The following is a 21,833-nucleotide window of genomic DNA, read 5'->3' as shown; positions in this document are numbered from 1 at the left end:
TATACCTACATATTTTCTGTCTTTCTTTGTACTCTATTACAAGATATATTTAAACTTGTAAGCTCGGCACTTGGCAAACCAAGTTGACAGTTGAAGTGCTCACTGGATCCGACCACCCTTAATCTTTGATCAAACGTAACAGCCTGTCGGCCCTTCGCCATCCTTTGAAGAGAACCTTCTAAATATAGAACCACTCCACTGAACTCCAGTAACCTCGATGCAAAACTCAAAATTTAATACTCTTGAAAAACTCTTCAATGATAATAATAAGTATTCCATAGTTAACCTGTTAACTATGCCATAGCCACCCACACCCATAACCCTATCAGTTCTCTTTCTTTTTAACATATCTCAGAATAGTCTTGCTTCAACTGGGGATTGTCCTTGGGTGTACTTCCATAGTGCATACAGGAATAGTTGCCGGATGACCCATTTTACTTAGATCCAACGGGCCTTTGCAAGTTGGCTTCGGCTTCTCGTACGCCTTCCAAAGGTTCGGCACCCTGTGGTCCCATGAAAGGAAAAGAACAAACATAACAGGATTCCTGTCCTATTTAATATTATAAATGTGAAATTTTACAATGATGTACCTATATAATGTATGTTTGTTAATGTTCCACGAAAATGCTACTTGACTAATTTGGATCTTAGTACAGAGATATATTACAGTTCTGAAGTACACATGAAGATTTTTTTTAATTATCTCTCTCGTAGGAGGTATGTACTATTATGGATGTCAGTTTGACTTACCTTTCAATATATCCGGCTGCAAATATTGTTCTCTGTCGGACCTGTATTGTATATGCGATTGAAATGACATTTTCTCATATTTCGATTGTCATATACCAAGTATTGGAGAGTATGGGGAGCGCATTGTATTTCTGGCTTCAATTTTTGATGGCTGGGCTGTTCTTCGAAACCATATTTTTTAACTAACATAATTATGTTTAAAAATATTCTAAACGTGAGTTAGGATTCGAATTTTGTTTGTGAAATATGGTGTGCAATAAAACTAATTACATTGTATAGATTTTTACGATTTCAAGTTCAAACGTTAAAATAATAATACTTACAGCATCACATAATTACATCGCAACTGTAAAATATATGCTTTCAATCAGTATAAATCAATTTAATCACTGATTAAACGTAAACCCGACTTCATTGGCCACGAAACAACAATGTACTCGTATCTCAAATTAAAACAAAACTTCCATCGCAAAAATGTACGAAATGATTAAATAAAATTGCCGTGTATTTTTGAGGGTGCTCCAGCCGTCAGGGTTGGCACCCAATCAGTGTAGGTTGGAGTGGCCGTACGATCCAGCCGCACTTAATCTCGATCAAACGTAAACAAGCCCACATCCCTACATGTTTCGCACAACACACGACAGAATTCAATTAAGCTGAAAATATTTTTCACGTAAAGAGTAAAACTGTTTACGTTTTTTTATAGAAGTAATGTACACGATATAAATACATAGTATATTTATCCTGTAAATATTTATATACATTGGTATGTATTTAGAAAAGAGAAAACGTTTCTGAAGCAGTATTTTATGGTGGACGGTAAGCAATCGCCGCCGTCCATGAACACTCGAAACATTAGAGGCGTTGCAAGTGCGTTACTGGCCTTTTGGGGGTTAGAAATTTAAGGCTTGGCGAGTTGGAGATTGGGAAGATTCGGAAGGGAAGGGTTTGGGCCTTACCTAGTAAATAATCAGTAACGCCTATGGAAATAACCCATAACGCCAGAGATATTATTTACGAGTGCATTGCCGCCTTTTCTTAAATTTGCATAAAATAGTAACAAACATACATTCGTACTTTTGACTTTCAAAAGTGTCATCGACGAGTACTTATTTGTCTAAACCAATTGAAATAAATCATTTTGACCTTACATCCTCCTTCTTTAATCCTTTGCTCGTGTAATTTTTAGTATCTAGATTGAATTAGCTGCAGTTTTTTTGCGCTGTAGTAAGTTTCCATATATTATCATCATGTCATTTACACTTATCAGTGAATGTGTTATCATTAGTTGCATGTAATAAGACCGAATTTAGGTGGTCAAGTGGTCGCAATTAGGACTATCGAGCACAAGGTTACTAGTTCGATTCTCGAGTTCCAGGTAAACTATATTTTGTTTTTTTAGAACGAGGTCTCGGGATTAATACCTATTATTGTAGGGCGTTATTAGGTTCGATTTGTATATTTGCTATAATAACATGGAAATAATCTGACAAAGTATGTATATATAGAAAATAATGACAAGAAAGGAATAAAAAGTAGGTACAAAATATGAGTAGGTGCCAAATTTTACTTATTTACTAACTAATGGGTTTTCTTATATTACCAACCTTATATTACTATCAAGTCGGGTCATCATATAGGCTACATATTATTACGCTCCTCATTACATGAGGTCACAGCTAATCATCACATGAGAGCCGAGAATCTTTATTATACTTGCGCATTCTGTAACAACTTTCATATTCCTAAGTGACTATTCCACGCGGACGAAGTCGCAGGCACAGCAAGTATATATAGGTAATATCAGGTTATATTATCAGTACTTTACATAAAGAAACTTTCCTATAAACCACTGCAGTATCTATCTAGAACCCAACCATAAAACCGAAGTGTCACAAAAAATAAATCTGTTCGTCGTGTTTGTCAGAACAGTCTTCGATTTTATGAATCATCATTATTTTATGTGCCATAAGCCCTCCTGAAGTTTCATTAAGAAAACTTGCCCCATAAAATGGTATATAGTCTAATGTGACATTGGTTTCAACTTTATCTCTATAGTTATAAGGATTAGTTTGCTCTATCTATGATTCGTATTGCTTGGACGAATATGGGTTAATTATAATCGGAATATCGTTTATGGGATTTTATTGGTATTTGTTTACTTTATTTGGATTTGTAAATGGTGCGTTTATTTGTTTGTGATGACATCTTTTCAGCTATTGCACAGAACTCAGCAAGTTTTATTGTTGCTGAAATGAGAGTCGCATGGGATTCACTTATATTTACGTACTACCAAGGTACACGTTCTATTGCAATGAGATGCAATGTGTCATAGATATATTATACGCAACTCGGACGAGAATGTGTGAGTGTACGTAGATCAGGGCATGAAATTGAAAAATTTTTGTTTTGGCTTTTTTGCAATTGTAAAAAGAATACCTATTTACATCATATTGTACCTACTCGTACGAGTTAAGAGTATGTAGTATCAAGAACTCTTTACACAGTAAAAACAATTTAAACAAGCGTTTTTGCAATTTTGTACAATTTTCAGACATTTTTTATTCAAAATTTCAATTACTCCAAAAACCGATAATCGTGGCGACTTTATTAAATAAAATTCAGTAAAAGGATAAGCGCTTGGGCCATAAAAGCTGATAATACGTTAAATTAAGTGGTAATCCATTAGGGATCGGTAATCTGGATGTAATGCGATTATGTACACCAATGTATTATATTATAGGTATGTGTATGTTCCCTTATCTCCTGAGCGATGTCCAAATTATTTCGTAGAAGTCACATTATTAATACTAAAAGTGACTGCCTCGTTGGTTGAGTGGTCGCAAGTGCGACTGTCGGACAATGGGTCTCGCGTTCGATTCCCAGGTCGGGCAAAGTATTACTGGGTTTTTTTCGGTTTTTCAAAATTTTCTCCTGGAGTCTGGAATTGGGCCCAGTATTGCCAATAGACCCCCCATTCACCCCCTATTGTATGTGACTTATATAACATAAATGGTTAAAAGTGGGTGTACATTGTTTAGCGACATTACGTGCCGTAATGTGCACCTCTGCCTGCCCCTTCGGAGTTAAAAGGTGTGACGTTGTAAGTCACATTATGTACTGATACTGTTGCAGTTGTTATAAGCCAGGATCTACCGTAGATACATCCGTCTTGGATTCCGCAACGAAATAAACCAGAAGATTTTCATAGTGTTAGTATATCATAGCTTATTTCAAATCACCGAACACTACCGAAAAACAAATAGGTAAACATCCTCCTAAGGAATCTACACACAAAAAAACTGTAAGTACACATACACCGGGTCATATCACCCTAATAATAGTACATATATGTATATACAACAGCATATTAAGATATAATCAATATACCGATAGATAATGAAGTAGTAATATCGTTGATTTTCCCAAGTGAAAGTACTTATAGTGTGTGTATATTATATCTAATCGTGGTGGTTTTCCCTACTTCATAGATTGATAAATTCATAGTAAAGTCTTGAAATGTATGACACTGCATTATTTGATCATAATTATCTGTTATCATTAAGATGAAGGGTTGAGATCAAGAAAGATATTTTTTTTATGAAATGGTGGCAACCGAGCTGACGAATCACCTGATGGTAAGCGATCTGCGGCGCCCATGGACACCCGAAACACTCGAGAAGCCACATGTGCATTGCTGGCCTTTTAAAAAGGAGTAGGTATGCTCTTTTCTTGAAGGTTTGAAGGTCGTATCGGAAAATATGATATGTATTAGTATCATCATCAGCCTGTTCTTGTCCACTGCTGGACATAGGCTTCTCTTATTATTGCGCAGATTTGGGTAAAGATGTTTTGAATTGTTATGCAAAAAAACTAACAGACTTACAGATATCACATTTTTAATATTTAATTTGGTTTAAATAAACTTACAATGAAACATTTTACATTACTAGTAATTCAGGAACTTATGCTTAATCGTAACTTGACACGCAATCCTTTGCCGTGGAACCTCCATAACTTTCTAGTGTTTGCGTTCCCTAGCACCCAGAACAATATGGAGCATGCGCAATGGTACATCGACAAAAGATTACCAATCTTTAACATGTTATTTATAGAATGTTTCGAGTCTCCAAGCTCCATATAAATCATCTTGAACACGTCAACCACCATTTGTTGAAAGCAAAATATAAATATCAGCATAATCATGACTACAATGATTCGTACATTTTTCTCAGTTTTCATATTATTCCTAATAACAGATCTCAGAGCTAAGATGAGGTACACAGCATTTGCAATCAGTGTAGGCCACTTAATCGTAAGTATATAAAAGAAAAAATACTTGTCCATGTTCGATCGGTCCCTGTAAAACATTCCAAATAAGAATGTAGTTAGAACCGCAGGTCCCAACCATGCAATGATTGACACTTTTATGATGCTAGATTTCTCCGTGACGAACACTCTGACTAGACTGATGTATATCTGGCGGCTGAATATAAACATCCAGGTGACTAGAGCCATTTCCGTGTACATTAAACTTATAACGTCTACGAAAGCGAACTGGTTGGAAAAAGGGCACACCTTGAACACTTTCTGGACATCGCTGAAGAATCTCACGCAGGCGTACAAGAACCGTGCGAGCATGAACTGGATGAGGAGCTGGTTCTTGTAGCTCTGCCTCCATTCTGCGAACAGCGCCGCCGTCAGTATCAGTAGTCCCAGTGCAGCCGCCGATAACGAAATCCCCACAGTACTGCAAGCCAAAGTAAACGCCGTCCAAAACGTGGTTTCATTCTTCGAGTATATCACACTACCTTGTTCCACATCCAACACATTCACATGTAGAGTAAAGAACCGTTCCTGATACAATTCATGTATTTGACATGGAGTTAAGCTAGTATTGTCCATATTTCGGATTATTTAGTCACTTAGCACATCACACTGTAATTTATCTGCCGATAAAACTTTATCTCCTGCCTGTTTTTATTGATCATTATGTTCGTAACACAATTGCAGAGTTTACTTAGTTCATTACTTTGCATTTTCACTTGCAAAGTCTTAGTTATCACACCCGTTCTAAGATGATCCTTGATTAAAAACAAAATTTGTTTGCAAAAATAATTTACCGCCAAACGCGTCCGCTGTTTAACAACTATTTATGGATTATGTACAAGCATTTACACGATAACAGTCTTTATCTACCATGGATTAGATTGGATATTTTAGTATCAAACAAAGTACTTATAGATACGCAATTAACATATCAATAACTGAACCTGAGGGATCATAATATTTACTTGTCAATTACCGATGTCATTGACATAAAATCTAAACTTCGGTTAAAGTGAATCATGTACGATAACGTGGTTCAATGTGTCAGACGGGATTAGGTAATGATTGCATTAAATCTTAATTGCAAATGCATGCAGTTGTTTTTTTTTTCAGCATATTCTGTGTATAAGAGAGTTATTATAGTGGATGGATGGATGGATGGGCAATCAAGCAGACGCATCGCTATCGATGGTAAACGATCAGCGCAACCCATAAACCCCGCAAGTTGATTAGGATATTAAAATAAACACACACATAAGAAACACAGAGGATATATTTTCAGATATAATGCCACGATAGGTCAAAAATAAAACTCACATCAGTGAGGAATAAGAAACGATAAATATATAAAACTCTATACAAATAGTTAACAAGGTGACAGTGTTTAACGATTATACTATTCAAACTTATTGTGAACCGGTACACTCGAGGACATATAAATGCTCTCACATCGATTTACAAACAAACGCTTTCAACTTGGGTGTTGGCTTCTACAGTACGTCAGAGTATGAATTCAACAAAGTGATTCACTCTCAAGTTATCCCGTCCTCAAGTGTAAACATCTATCGAGTTTCCCTTCAAAACACTTTTAGCTTTGTGACAGATTGACTTAAGAAGCGTAGAGTGCAGAGCTCTGTTTCCATTCAAATGCTATTCAGAAGAGTCCTTTTGCCTATACTACAAGTAAGTGCATCTACTTATGAAATATTATTGCATTGTCTAATTTATACATATGTAAGTAACGTCTAGTAGCAACATTAAAATTTTAGAAATACTACTTAACTAAAATTCTACCAATAGCATTTAATCACTGCTTCAATCAAATTTTTAATTACATCTATGACCAACGTAGTAGTTACTTTATATTTATTGATAGAATAAAAGATTTAAACAATTTAACTGAAGAAGATCGTTTCTCAATAAATAAAACAATAGTAAAGATAGTTCTTAACACTCGGTACAGTCACAGGATAAAATGTTATCGCAAGGTGCAAAAGCTTATTATAAGGGTATTTTTGCCGTGCTCAGAGACATGTAATGATTACTTAAACTATTCCTTAGTAACGATTTTGTATCGATAACATTTACTAAGGACTGGGTTAAGTAACCATTAAATGACTCTGAGTACGATGGTTTACAAAACACCGTTTAAATATTTAGGAATAAGTGTAAAAAATCACTATTGCTAAAGTTTAAAATACACAATAAATTGTAGATAAACAACAAGAATACAAACCCTTGTTATTATTATTTCTATCATTTGTGATATTGCAAAACAATTTTTGGGATTATTTTGGTCGAAAAAAGATAAAAAAGTGTTGAATATAACCACTTAGTAAAACATTTCAATAGGTAGATCGTGTCTAACAGACGATTATATTACTCTAACTATTCATAAGGACTTTGTAGCTTTGATTACTATGTGTACTTAAATAGAAGTCTTTATGAGGGATCACAGTTGGAAAACACTAGTTCGATACACAAATCGGGGAAATTACAATCTAATATCTACTTAAACTACTCTATATCTATAGTACTTATTTAACTATTAAATATATAATTGATATCATTAACAGAACATTCAACAATGAATAAAAATAACTTAATTTGAAACTTGTAACAGTTGGTAGTATTCAACTTTTTAATAATAAATGGAAACGAACTAACTATTAAATTCTAGAATAATATTGAACAAATATAACTTTATCACACAAAAGCCCTTTTATATTAAAAAGAAATAACTTTGGTAAGATAACTAATTATATAGAAAATAAATAGTAATTAAAAAAATAATGCCCAATTTTTTATTCTCAAACGCAGTTTTAAAACTACAGCGAATTCGTTTTTAACATCAAATATGTAAGTAATTAATAAATAGAAGCTAGGTCATAATAAATAGCCGTTTATAAGCATAATTAAACTTCAAACAATCTATCTATCTCTATCTCTTGTATGAAGACATCAGTTGTGCGAAAGGGACATAATTACTAGTCTGTTGTTTTAAGTACAGTGCACTGCAAAAACGTCTATTCATTTCGACCTCAGAATATTAAAGCTCAAAAAATTATTCGTAAAATTTTCTAACAGCATAAAAACAGGCATCAAGAAGTAATTTTAATTAAAATACTTATTGCTAATTAGTCTAACTGTACCTACGAAATACTTATTCAACAGTGTGCTGACACAGTTTCATAGCGTGAATCAAAGTTATAGTATAACCAACTACATAGAGACCAGTTTCTAATAGATTTTAATAAAATTATTTCTCAGTTTTTGGACATAGTTTTAGGTTATGTATAAAGTGGACATGTTTAGTCGTTGAAGTTGTAAAAGTCGTTTTGTTTTGTATAAGAAACTGGCCCCAAAAGGAAGCTAGTAAAGTCTAGAAGATCACAATGCGTATATATTTATTTTATTAATAATTTACTTAGTTATATACTCCAACAACAGTTTCAGCGATTTAGCAATAAATATTTACTTAATTCGTAGTTCTTTAGAGTCTACTTTAATTTAACATACTTCGTATTTGCTTTTAACTTGCATACGTTTTCAATAAAATTGTAACAGATTTTATATCTTTAAAATAAAGAAAATATATACCAATACACATCTAGATATTACAGAAAATCATTGCTGAAATGTACATAAATACTTAGCATATCCACGATTGAAAACATATGGCACAAAATATATTAATTACTTCTCCTAGTAAATTATCTTTGATAAACAATCGTAGTGAACAATAATTTGAAATAATACTCAGTAAAGAAATGAGACCAGCTCATATGAGACAAACAATATCTACGATACTAATTAGAACTAAATTAATAAACCTTTTCCCATATTACTTTTACTCCACCATGTGTTCTGTGAAAGAAAAAAGAAATAGTAGACACATTATCAAAATAAAAAACGTATACATATTAATATATCAGAATCAGGCAGTGTATATATAGTAGTAACAAATATTTATACGAGTATCGTGTGGTGACAATCGAATTACATTAGTTTTCAAGCACTTAAAGTATAGACTTAGACTTTATGATATTCGAAACTCTCAGTAAGTAGGAAGATCAATCATCAACCAAACTTTTTGGTATGCAAATAAAAAAATAAATATTGATTCGTCGTACTGATGTTTTAGCAAACAGTCAGTGTAGTTGCCTAAGAAACGCGTCTTTCGACCACGCGAAGTGATTGTGCCTCGCGAACTATCTGCCCAAATGTTCTTTGTTGGGATTTTCTATCCATATTTATTCGCATGTAAAATTCATATATGTGCGATGTAGGATTTATGCCGACATCCGTTGATTTGCTTGTCGATCGTCAATGTGCGACTTCTGTTATCTGTCACTTGTTATGTGTCGCCACAATGTGCAATGGTAAAAAGGCATATTACTAAAGGCCTTTTTCATTATACATGAAGGTGGTGAAACAGGCACTAAGTATCACAATAGTACTCAGTATTGAATCAATATTTATTTTCTTACCTTGCATACCAAATAAGTTAGCTGACTGTACCTGATACCTGACATATACAATATATGCACTTCTGTATATCCCTTCGGTAAATAAAAGCCGATTTGTTAAACGTTTTGAAAAGAAAATTACTCAAAGAAAGAAAATGGAAAAGTTTATACGAATTAGGAGATAAAATTAATATCGCTATGAAAGATGAAACGAGACTCATTGATTGATTGAAATTACGAAGTTTAAGGCGTTCGTTGTACGAGTATGCTTATATTACCAAAGTTAAAATGGAAATTAATGTTCAACAGTTTTCTTGGTAAGAACATTTTATTCAATAGGTAGTATTCCAAGAAATCTGATACATTAGCTGTTCTCTAAGACTTTTTTATTACAACTAGGAAAAATGTTGGTTAATGTATTAAAGTAGTGGTTTTCATATAGAAAACACCAATTTCTTACTGGATACGCTCAAGACGAATGAATTGACAAATTAAACATTGATTTTAAGAGTATTTTTGACTGAACTGAAACTCACATGAACTGTTATGTCAGGTCCTAGTGTATGTATGTCGAATTATTTGTAGTGTCGTCGGGGCAAGGTTATGAAAATATCCTTTTTAAAGATTTCAAAATTAGAAATTTAAGAAAATAAATAATTTGCAGGATACATAAGAGTATATGTGAACTTATATGTCTGTAAACAGACCGGACCGAACAGACGGATGGATAGTATTTTTAAACGAAAAAAGCTCTATCTTTAGAACTTGAGACAGAATATTTATGTTTATGAGTTTTCGATATTTCAATACTATTGAAAGCTATAGAAATACTATTGATCACGGATGAACTGGAGTATTTGCGGGTGGATATTTAGGAGCAAATGGTAAAAAAAGAAATGTTATTTATAAAAAATGTACCTTGTTCCTCAACGGGTGTGTGTTCTTCATCAGATGAGTCGAATCGGCTCTCGATTAACGAGCTCTGTTTCGTTAGTGACTGTAACAAGGAACACAATTAAAATTGTGTTTTAATAATTCACTTTAGGGTAGGTTTTTGACTAATTACCTTACATGAACTATTTTACTTTTTTTTCGTGTTCCTGATAGATACAATTAATAGAGATCATACAACATCGCGTAAATACACATGTAATAAACTAAACTATTCAAACTGCAATTTCCAACATTGAATATGTTTTTATGATCTGTTGTTTTTAGGGACTTTTCGTTCAGGAACACATGTCAGTATCTAACACATTTAACTTTAATTCATGTATACTAGTCCGGTCAAATTAGACCAAAAAAATAGGGTGAAATTACATAAATTCGCAACAAGCTGAATTTTGGTACAATTGTTCAAAACACGATTATAAACAATAACTGAAAGTTCCCCATCATTCCCGTGTGTGGAAAAAAGTTGTTCAAGGTCAAATGTCAAAAAAATGAGTTTTTCGCGATTTTCAGCAAAACGGTAAGTTTTATCATAAAAATACCTCAGACTAAAATTGTAGATCATTAAATTATCTACACTCACAGGCACATTTAACCGCCCACCTTGATTTTCTCATACACTACCTAAATTTGGGAAAGTTTGATTTTTCTTTTTAAAACTAGTCATATTTTGTTATTTAAACACTATATTATAATGTTAATAACTGCATTTATTCATCACTTAAATAAAAAAAGCATTTTTAGAAGTTTTTGTAGTAAACTATGGTTTTACAATATTTGGTATTTTTCAGTTTCTGGGCCCATTTGTTGCTTTTTAATACTGTGTATTTCCCCCTCGGGCTCTAATGACTTCTTGCAGTCGGTTTGGAACGCCATCCATGACATCTTGGATGTCAGATTGAGGGATGTTGTGCCACTCTTCTTCTGCAGCAATCTTGAGCTCCCCAATCGTCGTTGGTGCGGGAACCCTTGCTCGAACTCGTCTTTTAAGGTTGTCCCAGATGTGTTCAATTGGATTAAGGTCGGGACTGCGCGCTGGCCACGGTAATGTTCGTATACCGACCTCGTCCAGGTACTGGGGTCACTATTCTAGCGACATGACATCGTGCATTGTCGTGCATTAATTGAAATTTTTCACCAATAAATGGTGCAAATGTCACGATATGGTCTTGAAGAATATCCTCCAGATACCTTTGTGTAGTAACACTACCCCTATCAAACACTACGAGATCGGTACGAGCCTTATAACTGATACCACCCCAAATCATCACTGAACCTCCTTGATAACCCACAGTTTCCAGTAACGTATACGGGGCAAACCTCTCATTTGGTCGTCTGTACACTCGCTGACGCCCATCTGGACCTCTTAGGGCTATTCTGCTTTCGTCTGAAAACAGAACGTCCTTCCATTAGTCTGTAGACCAGTTAGCGTATTCTCGCGCAAATTGAAGTCGCGCTATACGGTGCTCTGTGAGCAATATAGGGGCGCGAGCTGGACAAAAAGCAGTTAGGTTCCTCTCTGCCAACCTTCTTCTCACCGTCCGTTCACTTACACTGACATTTCTTACTTCAAATAGGCGAGTTCTAACCTCGGAAGCACTGGTAAAGCGATTTCTCAATGCATTGTTCACAATGAAAAGATCGTCCCGAGCCGATGTGCACCGATGGCGGCCTTGTCCCGGTCTCCGCGTGTAGGAACCCGTCTCCCGAAAGCGTCTGATAGCATCCCGTACAGTGGTTCGAGGTACACCAAGCATCCGAGCAATGCGACGTTGGCTGTACCCAGCTTCGGCAAAAGCTACGGCTCTTGCAGCTCCAGTTGCATCCAGTAGCATTTTTATTCGATTACAATAATCAAATGGATGTAGAAATTTTACAAAATGGCAATCACACCAAAAAGCGCAGGATAACCAGGATAAAACTCACACTAATCCGATCGCTGAGAATGTCAAATTTCGACTAAATTACAAAAATGCATCTGAATGCACGAACTTCTAAAAATAATAAGGGTGTGTTTAATTTATTGCCAAAGTACCCACTTGAAACATAACAGCCATCGGGATAAACATTCCTTATCGCAAACTAACGCGGTGACGTATTTCTAAGGTGGGCGGTTAAATGTGCCTGTGAGTGTATAACAAATATATCAATACTTTTTTCTTCATTGTTCCAGAGTGGAAAAATGAGTGTCCCCCCGGCACTCATTTTTCCACTTTGGAAGCGTCTAACTTTCAAACGGTTGATTTCGACGAAAAATGGTTTTAGGAACCTCAATGTCTTTTTTAAAGACCTATCCATAAACACCCATAAGGGATATGTAAGCTGAAAAAAAAATTTTTTTGAATCAGTTCCATGTAAGGAGTGCCCCTTTAATTTTTAAATTTATGAATTTTTATTCAAAATTCGATCAGCGGTTATCGAAATACACACAGAGTTTCAACTATGTAGACCCAACAGTTTCGGAAATAAATGGCTGTGACATACGGACGGACGGACAGACAGACAGACAGACATGATGAATCTATAAGGGTTCCGTTTTTTGCCATTTGGCTACGGAACCCTAAAAAACGCGCTAAGTACACTACCTCATAGGTGGCGTGGAAACGTGTGCATTTTAGGACAATTGCAACTGTTACAACTTTTTACACTGCGATATCTCCGAAACGGTGTCTCGTGAGAAAAAAAAGTATTGATATATTTTTATAGATAATTTAATGATCTACAATTTTTTTAGTCTGAGGTATTTTTCTGATAAAACTTACCGTTTTGCTGAAAATTGCGAAAAACTCATTTTTTTGACATTTGACTTTGAATATTTTTTTTTCCACACACGGGAATGATGGGGAACTTTCAGATATTGTTTATAATCGTGTTTTGAACAATTGTACCGAAATTCAGCTTGTTGCGAATTTATGTAGCACCGAATGTCTAATTTGACCGGACTATACAGTGATTCTCTATCGCTAATTTATTTTCTACAATCAACTACCAGATGTTGGACATCACTAACACTACCACATAATTATTTTCATTATCACATTCATTGTCAACGCAGTCAATGTTGACCGAGACTAGCGGAGGATTTTTCCTTTCTAGTCAGCAGTTAAAGATTTAAAAAGGATTTTATAGAAGTATAATGTCCTGACTACATTTAAATAGTATTACATTTATAAACTGTCAAACATTTTAACTTGGAAACGTAAGTAATGAAAGTGTCTACCGTACCTTATTGGACCGTCGGCGCGGCGGCGATATCTTGTTCCATAAAGCTTCCAGCTGATCGAAGTGCTGAGATTGGGCTATCGCTGCCTCCTCCGGACCTAAGCTCACCTGTATATTTTATGTTAGTGTTAAACATTTTTTATTTTGGTTATAAACTTTATACCTACGTTAAATTTAATGCAAGTCTGTATACAGGATTCTTTTTAATTTTAACCAACATTACTTATCGTGAGACCATTTTACTGAAGTCATAATTAAATCTAATGCGTACAAATCTGTATACACAGTTCTTTTTAATGTAAACTTATTAATTTTAACCAAAATTATCGCGAGACCTTCTTACTAACATCATAAATAACATTTTTTATTCTACAATAGTTCAAAATTCTCGAGATGTTTAGTCTTCTAAATTCTTAAAAAGTTAGCACGATAATGAAAATTACTTGTTGGTGATTTAATCAAAATACGGCAAAATGTACTTTGTTCACATGAGATTATAATAATACTTAAATATAAATATTACCTGTGAACCTAAATCCTTATTCTTCGCTTCTTGTATCTTTGAGATCTCTTCCATTGATGCGGATACGGAGAATCTAAAAGAAAATAACATTTATAACAAAATTCTACGTCAAAAATATACAGGCTATATTTTTATTTTTTGAATAATGCCTAATTCTCAGAAAAAAAATTGGCTGATGATAAAAAAATCAGACTCATCAGCTTTTATTTAGATTTTTATTGTTACTTTGTGTTTAATGAAGCTTTATTTTTGCTCGACGGGGGCACTGCCGAGCCCCCAAATACAAAATCGAAATTGTATTAACTTTACCTCCTCTTCAATCGTTCATCAACCTGCGCCATCATAGCCGCAGAAGTAAGGTGGCCATATTTCTTCTGCCAAGTATAAGTATCCAGCGAAACTTCTTTCTTCAACAATCTTCTCATAGGACGCTTCGGCGCTAACGGCCGCAACTCTGAGCAAACAAAATTATACCTTATACTCTTGGACTAAAGCTGAAAATCCATTGAAGAATGATAGCAGATAGGGTAGCATCATGTGCTGCCGTTTGTATGTTCAAATTCGATATTGAATTACTATTTCCTTTTAGCTTTAGCCATTAAGTAATGAATGTTTTTTTAGGTAAAGCAAATATGGGGTACGTCAAGAGATTCCGTTTCGATATTTTTGTGTTGAGGTTTTGTGTTGTTAGAATGTCGTCTGACGATACTAAAAGTATTTGATACGTTTATGATTTAGTATTTCCTTCGTAGAAAAGTTGAGGTATTTGTTAAGTAAGACAAAAATATCAGTCATTTCGTCCGTGAAGTTAGCTTGTTTTAAAATGTAGTTGTAAGTTTTTTCTCTTTATTATAATCTAATAATATTGTAAAGATCAATGTGGGGCTCATTATTGACTTACCATCAACATCTTTGGTCGGTGCAGCATAAGTTGGTATCTTGACATACGTAGCCGGAGTATTGTGTAGGCAGATCATTGGAAGACAACCTGGTGAAAAGGTTATATTCTTAATAAAACTTCCAAATTAAGTAAAGTAACAACTGGTCGTACACGAAGAAAAAATCTAAATTACTAAATAATAATAATACTTGTACACAACTGTGCTATATGTAGTGTCATCTAGACTTACAAGACATTTAGACAATAGACAGCAATAGAACGCCATCCACTTTATTACACCTTTACCCTTACTACAAGTTTGTTTTACGTTTAACGAAATCGACACAAGACCAAGTTCGGTGCTCTGATTGGTTGGTTCATTCGTACCGGCCAATCAGAGCTCCGAACTCGCTTTTGTTTTTCGTTCAACGTAAAGCAAACTCGTACTACGATACTGTTTACATTACGCAACCACAACAAAAAAGACCCACAATAACAAAAGCACCCACCTCTATCCAAAAGATGTACAGCGATACGTGCGCAATCGCTTGTAATCTGAAAGCCGAGCAATGGCACGTGCAGGGCCAGCGATGTCAGAGCCAGGCCTCGCTTCGTTTCCCAGATAATAAGTGTTTTATCTTCCGCACCTATTCAGTAAATACACAGATTTGTAAGCAATTGTTGTATTAACAGTGATATTGTTAAAGGAGATGGTTGTTCTGGATAGTGGGTTGTTGGGATTGTTTCTGAAATAGCTAGTTGGGTTTAGAATAAGTTAGGTAACAATAGAAATAAAAAGTGAGTGTCTATAACAGAGGGCGTTTATATTCGTCACATAGGTATTCAAAGCATCATTTTCTTTTTCTTTTAGCAAAACCTTGCCCCATACTAAGGATTTTGACTGTGTCGTGGGGGCGTTTACAAACATATAAGTTCACATACATAACATACTAAGACCCGAAACAACAATATGTTGCTAAGACGATCATACAAAGTGTTGCTCTGTGCGGGAATCGAACCGCTACACGTTGTGCGGCAGCTGCTTGCCCAACTACCACACCAACAGTGTAATAATATGATCAGGCGATTGTAAAGACCGAATTTCTTTAAATAAACTTTATAACAGAAACTTTTGCGAATGAAAGATTATGGATGGTTAAAGGAGACTCAAAACATCAAAACGACATTAATGCTTTCATAAACCTGAAACGAAACGATTTTAAAGTCCTAAGAAATACATCTTGACTTACTTGACACAGCAATAGTTCCATCCCCCGTGACCTTCACACAGGTGACTTTTCCAAGATGTCCAGACAACAAATGCAGGTCCGATCCAGTGTTGATGTCCCAAACGATGAGGTTACAGTCCCATGAGCCGGAGACTATCTGAGTCTTATTTGTTATGGAGACGGCCACACAGGTTACTATGTCCGAATGGCCTACTAGTACCTGTTGAAGATATTATGTTGCTTAGAAGGAGAAAATTTGGGTAACATTTGGCGCAGATAACAAGAAGAAGTTGACGAAGATGCATATTTAATACAAGTAACAAAAAAAAAACTAATCATCCGAATTGAGTACCTCCTCCTTTTTTAAGTTGGCAAAAATAGAGCCAAATATCCAGAAGTAAGGTAAAAAACCTCTGTGTCACAAGAGTCAACTTCATAGACCACTGATGTAATTCTTACCCACACAACTAAATTTGGTTGTTTTGAGATTAGAACTTTAAAAAGTACTTAAGAATACTAGAAATTTAAACAATAGAAAAACAACTAAAAAAGAACATTAAGTGGTATAATATCAATGATAGTACTAACCTGAGACAACTTCCCTCCATCTAACTTCCAAACTTTGAGCGACATGTCCATAGATCCAGTGACGACATGTTGAGAATCTGCTGTCAAAGCAAAGCATGTAATCCTTTCTGCGTGAGACACATTCCTCTTTTCTTCTCCACTGTCACCACCAGCCAGGGTCCAGATACGTACAGAGTTGTCGCCATCCGATAAAACCTGTATGGGAAACATTTTATTCAACAACGCCATTATTCTTTATACTTATCCTTTGACAATAGGGTAGATGACTCATTTTTATTTTAATGTCCGTCTTGTAGATTATTTAAAAAAATTAGACATGTGTTTTTTATAATATCTTCTTACGGAAACAAATACTTTCGAAAATATATCAGTTTGAAATATCGCGGATAACGTCACTTCTAGGTAAGCTTTATACTTAAAAATAACGTATTTGCTCACATACGTGTCTATTTTATTTTGTCACTAGCTTCCGCCCGCGACTCCGTCCGCGCGGATGTCGGTCTTCGCGTGGAAGTTTTATTTCTCCATTTTGAGTAACTCTGACAATGACAACTTATAAATATCTATTGATTGGACCCAAATACGGCGAGGCCCAAAATAATTAAAGAGATCCCTCTATTGAGCTAGTGCTGTTGAGCTCGCGTTCTGTAGAATAAAACTGTTTTTTTTACGTATTTTTTCAAGATAAAAAGTATCCTTTTTTATGCCCAGGATAATAAGGTATAATTATACCAAGTTTCATCGAAATCGAACCGTTAGTTTTCACGTGATGCCTGAACATACATACAGACAGACAGACAAAAAAAAATTATTACATATTTGGGTTTGGTATCGATCCAGTAACACCCCCTGCTATTTATTCTTTCAATATTTTCAATGTACAGAATTGACCCTTCTACAGATTTATTATAATATGAATGAATGAATGAATGAATGATTGAATGAGAGTGTTATAAACGTAAGAGTAGACAAATATAATCAGAAAGATCCGAACTGCTAAGCTTTAGGGAGTTACACGTGTTATTGTGAGGCAACCATAAAAGATAGACGATAGATATATGCTGTTATGGAATATTTTTTATATAATTTTAAGGAAAACATTTATGTCATAGATGATTTCTGTGTAGCTTTAACTACTAAGGATGCACATGCGACGGAAGCTTAAAAATGGAGTAACTTCTCCAGTTTTCCCAACATTTCTCTTCACTGTTCTGCTCGTATATATCGTAGCGTGATGAAAAGTATACTATAACCTGTCCAGGAGTATGAAGAATAATTGTACCAAGTTTCGTTAAAATCCATCGAGTAGTTTTTGTTTCTATAAAGAACATACATACAGACAGACAGACAGACAGACAGACAGACAGACAAAAAAATTTCTGATTGCATTTTTGGCGTCAGTATCGATCACTAATCACCCGCTGATAGTTATTTTGGAAATATATTTCATGTACAGAATTGACCTCTCTACAGATTTATTATAAGTATATAGCTTTTGCCCGCGACTTCGTTCGCGTGGAATAGTGACTTCCGGCAAATTTTTGGTTTTAACCACAAAGTTCCCGATCTCGCGGGATCTCTTCAAAAATGAGATGTGGAAGATATTCCAGGGAACTCTTCAAAAATCAACATAATGAGCTCTGCGTTTGAATTTAATAGATGTATACTCACTTAGGGCATTAAAAAAATAGTTTAAAAACGGACTTAAACTAACTTAAAACTAAAGAAAGCTACGAATTACGAATTTATAACAATTAAAAAAGAAACTATATTACAACCTATCCTCTATGCTATAATAACCAAGCTTAAACTAAATAATTTAAAAGAAACGACTTAAATCTAATCTAATTAAAAAAAAATTAGACTTACAATTTTATTAAAAAAACTAACTACAGTAACTACTAATAATCGATATCAAACTAAACCTACGTTAAATAGTTTAACCAAAAAACCAGGAAAACCCAACAAATAAACTTATTAATTGACAAATTAATTGACAAATACAACGAAACCAATTTAGAATATACGAAACAGCAGGACCACTACAGACAAATAATCATACGACTGATAATACACTTTTTCTACGATAGTACCGAAGCGCTCGGCCGATACCCAACCAAATGAATGTAACGAAACCATAGCGCGATCTATTTCGATCCCAACGCCATCTATCGAGGATAAAGACAACTTGGATTATTTATTTATACTCCGTTCGGGCATTTTCTTTGTACTAAAAGTTTAATTATATTGATATTATTTTTTTCATACCTTTTTACTATTTATTTACTTTTTTCGATGAATTAAAACAATAACATGAACCGAAGTCGTGTAACGATCGACATAGAATTATCTATACTCCGTTAGAGCATTTTCTTTGTACTAAATGTTTTATTATATTGATATTATTTTTTTCATACCTTTTTACTATTTATTTACTTTTTTTCGATAAATTAAAACAATAACATGAACCGAAGTCGTGTAACGATCGACATAGAATTATTTATAAATAATTTATTTCTTATTTTTATTTTTTGATTTTTGAAATAAAAATATATCTATGTCCTTTCTAAGGTTCTAAACTATATCTGTACCAAATTTCAACCAAATCCGTCAAATAGTTGCGGAGATTAATGGTATAAGCATAGAATGTTCGACGTGATTCTTTAATTTGACATAACTTTTTTATTTATGAACCGATTGACATGAAACAAACACTAAATGTAAATTTAAGCATCCCACAATATATTCGTGAAAACCGCATCCAACTCGGATCAGCCGTTTCTGAGATTAGCGCGCACAGACGAACAGACAAACAGACAAACAGACAAACAGACAAAAAAAAGTTAATTACATTTTTGGGTTCGACATCGACATAACAATAACCCCTGCTATTTTTTTTATTTTTATTTTCAATGTACAGACAGCACTTTTCTACGATTTTATTATATGTATAGATTACCTAACTGACGGACTATGTAGATCACAAAATTTTCATACCCTGGCATCATCCCTGTTAAAAAATGTAAATCAAACATTATTTTGTAAAAGAAAATTGGCATCCAAAATGGTCTGAATGTAAAACTATTCTAGCAGCAGAACCTGGAATGCATTCACTTAATCCACTCTGAGTAACTTCGGAGAAACTTAGTTTGAAACTTACGGCGAACTTCATGTTGAGGGTAACATCGAGGCTGGCTGTAGGCGCTGAGGTGGAGTGCAAGACTATGCCGGAGTCTACAAGCCACACGTGAACATTACGAGCGCGGTCACCCGACATCGCTCGCCTCCCATCCGACATCATCAGCAAAGTTTGCAACGCTGCTGAATGCCCCTGCAAGTTATTCTTTCTTAATACCATGTACAGCTCAATTAATACCTTTCAAACTGTTCGGAAGAATGTTTGTAAGCGAAATTTAATTAAAAGTCCTATTTTGTATCTGAAACTTGTGTTAACGACCTTTGTTTATGAAGTATCTGATTTTGAAACAAAATATCGAGTTTGTTTCTTCCTTACCTTGTACGTCAGCGATGGAGAATTGTCAGCTAGTTGCCAGACCACGATGGTTCTGTCTTCAGATCCACTGAGGACCAGGAGATTATTTGGAGAGAAGGTGACACATGTGACGTGACCAAGATGACCATTTAGTGTAGTTTGAAGACGGTGAGTGGACAGGTGCCATACTCTGACCAAGCCTCGGGCACAGCCACTGGCAGCTAGTTGGCCATCCCGGGAGATCTCTAGACAGCTGATTGGGATGAGCTCACTTTGTTCTGCCTGTTAAGAAAAGGTCAGTACGTGTGTAATTAGCTTAAAGGTTAAGTAGGTGTTGTGAGAAATAATAAGGAGACTCAAAGGGATTTATATGTAATTTTAGATTATTATATTCTATTTTTAGTAAGTTTATACGAGAGATAATATAGTACTTTAGAAAGTAGATCTAAATATAGACAGCTGTATCATTACCTGTAACATTGTCACATTTGTCATGGACTTCGTTTGGCGTCTCTTTGTCTGCTTAGTTGGTCGGAAATTAGTCAAGTTGTCTTCTGTGTGGAACGAATAAATCGTCACTCTGTTGCCACCTGGAACAATATGTTTTGTGAAGTGCTTCTTAGAAATCTAAAGGATTTTTTTTTCAAGGTCAAATCAAGATTATTATTGAACTCACCAGCAGCCAGCAAGAAGTGGTCTTTATCAGCGACGGCCAGCGCCGCTAGATCATGTGCAACTGCTAACGTGCGCAAGAGGGTCGCACTGTGAAGACTATACAGGTAGATCCTCTGATCAGCACAGCCTACTGCCGCGCGCGACGAATCATGGGCCACGCAGAAACATTTCACCTAAAATATTAATTAATTATTATTTGTAGATTAGATTTTTTAATTAAGTTTATGGGTCGTAATACAGGAATTTATAACGTTTCTTCGTTTGATATTATTTTTCACAAGAATATACCTAATTGATTAGCTATAGGTTCGTCTGTAGAATAAGCAACTTAAATCATTCTTCATTTTGCTGATAGCAGTTCTTTCAAGAATTCTGTAGCAGATGTTTCTAAATTAATTAAAGTATCAATTATTACTTGTTCGCTTCCAAGTTTTCAATTCGATTTGATACTAATTGAAAGCTCGTTATCAATATCGGGATCGGGAAGCAAACACTTGAATTAATTTGATTTTGTCCTTGAAATTGTTTTCTAGTACTTATGGATAGTTGGACCAAATTAGAAAGTAATTGAAGATAGTGAAGTTGAGTAGTTGATAGTGATTGATTTATAAGAAATGGATGATGAAATTAATGTTCTTTCAATAGCTATTATTCTTAACCTCGTTTTACAGAAGAAAATGTCGTAAACCCAATAAACAAAAAGTTTCCCAATCCACGATATCGA

At 34.8% G+C, this 21,833-nt stretch overlaps 1 protein-coding gene across 3 annotated transcripts in view; it reads right to left on the bottom strand.

Moving 5' to 3' along the window:
* Nucleotides 1–6,334: 6,334 nt before the first annotated feature.
* Nucleotides 6,335–21,833, bottom strand: part of LOC118282191 (protein qui-1) — a 138,022-nt gene continuing 122,523 nt past the window's right edge. For all 3 annotated transcript variants that reach the window (XM_050701440.1, XM_050701442.1, XM_050701441.1), the window contains 13 exons: nt 21,111–21,282; nt 20,906–21,024; nt 20,456–20,716; nt 20,102–20,272; nt 16,942–17,136; nt 16,375–16,573; nt 15,634–15,771; nt 15,146–15,232; nt 14,554–14,698; nt 14,245–14,317; nt 13,725–13,829; nt 10,467–10,545; nt 6,335–8,946 (listed from right to left, as the gene is read on the bottom strand). In XM_050701440.1, the coding sequence (XP_050557397.1) occupies nt 8,930–8,946; nt 10,467–10,545; nt 13,725–13,829; nt 14,245–14,317; nt 14,554–14,698; nt 15,146–15,232; nt 15,634–15,771; nt 16,375–16,573; nt 16,942–17,136; nt 20,102–20,272; nt 20,456–20,716; nt 20,906–21,024; nt 21,111–21,282 (1,761 nt within the window). In that variant the 3' untranslated portion in view covers nt 6,335–8,929. The remainder of the gene's footprint in view (nt 8,947–10,466; nt 10,546–13,724; nt 13,830–14,244; nt 14,318–14,553; nt 14,699–15,145; nt 15,233–15,633; nt 15,772–16,374; nt 16,574–16,941; nt 17,137–20,101; nt 20,273–20,455; nt 20,717–20,905; nt 21,025–21,110; nt 21,283–21,833) is intronic.

This window comes from Spodoptera frugiperda, chromosome 20, assembly GCF_023101765.2.
Source record: "Spodoptera frugiperda isolate SF20-4 chromosome 20, AGI-APGP_CSIRO_Sfru_2.0, whole genome shotgun sequence".
NCBI lineage: Eukaryota > Metazoa > Arthropoda > Insecta > Lepidoptera > Noctuidae > Spodoptera > Spodoptera frugiperda.
The sequence above is the reverse complement of the archived record's forward strand: the minus strand, read 5'-3'. Positions and strand labels throughout refer to the sequence as shown.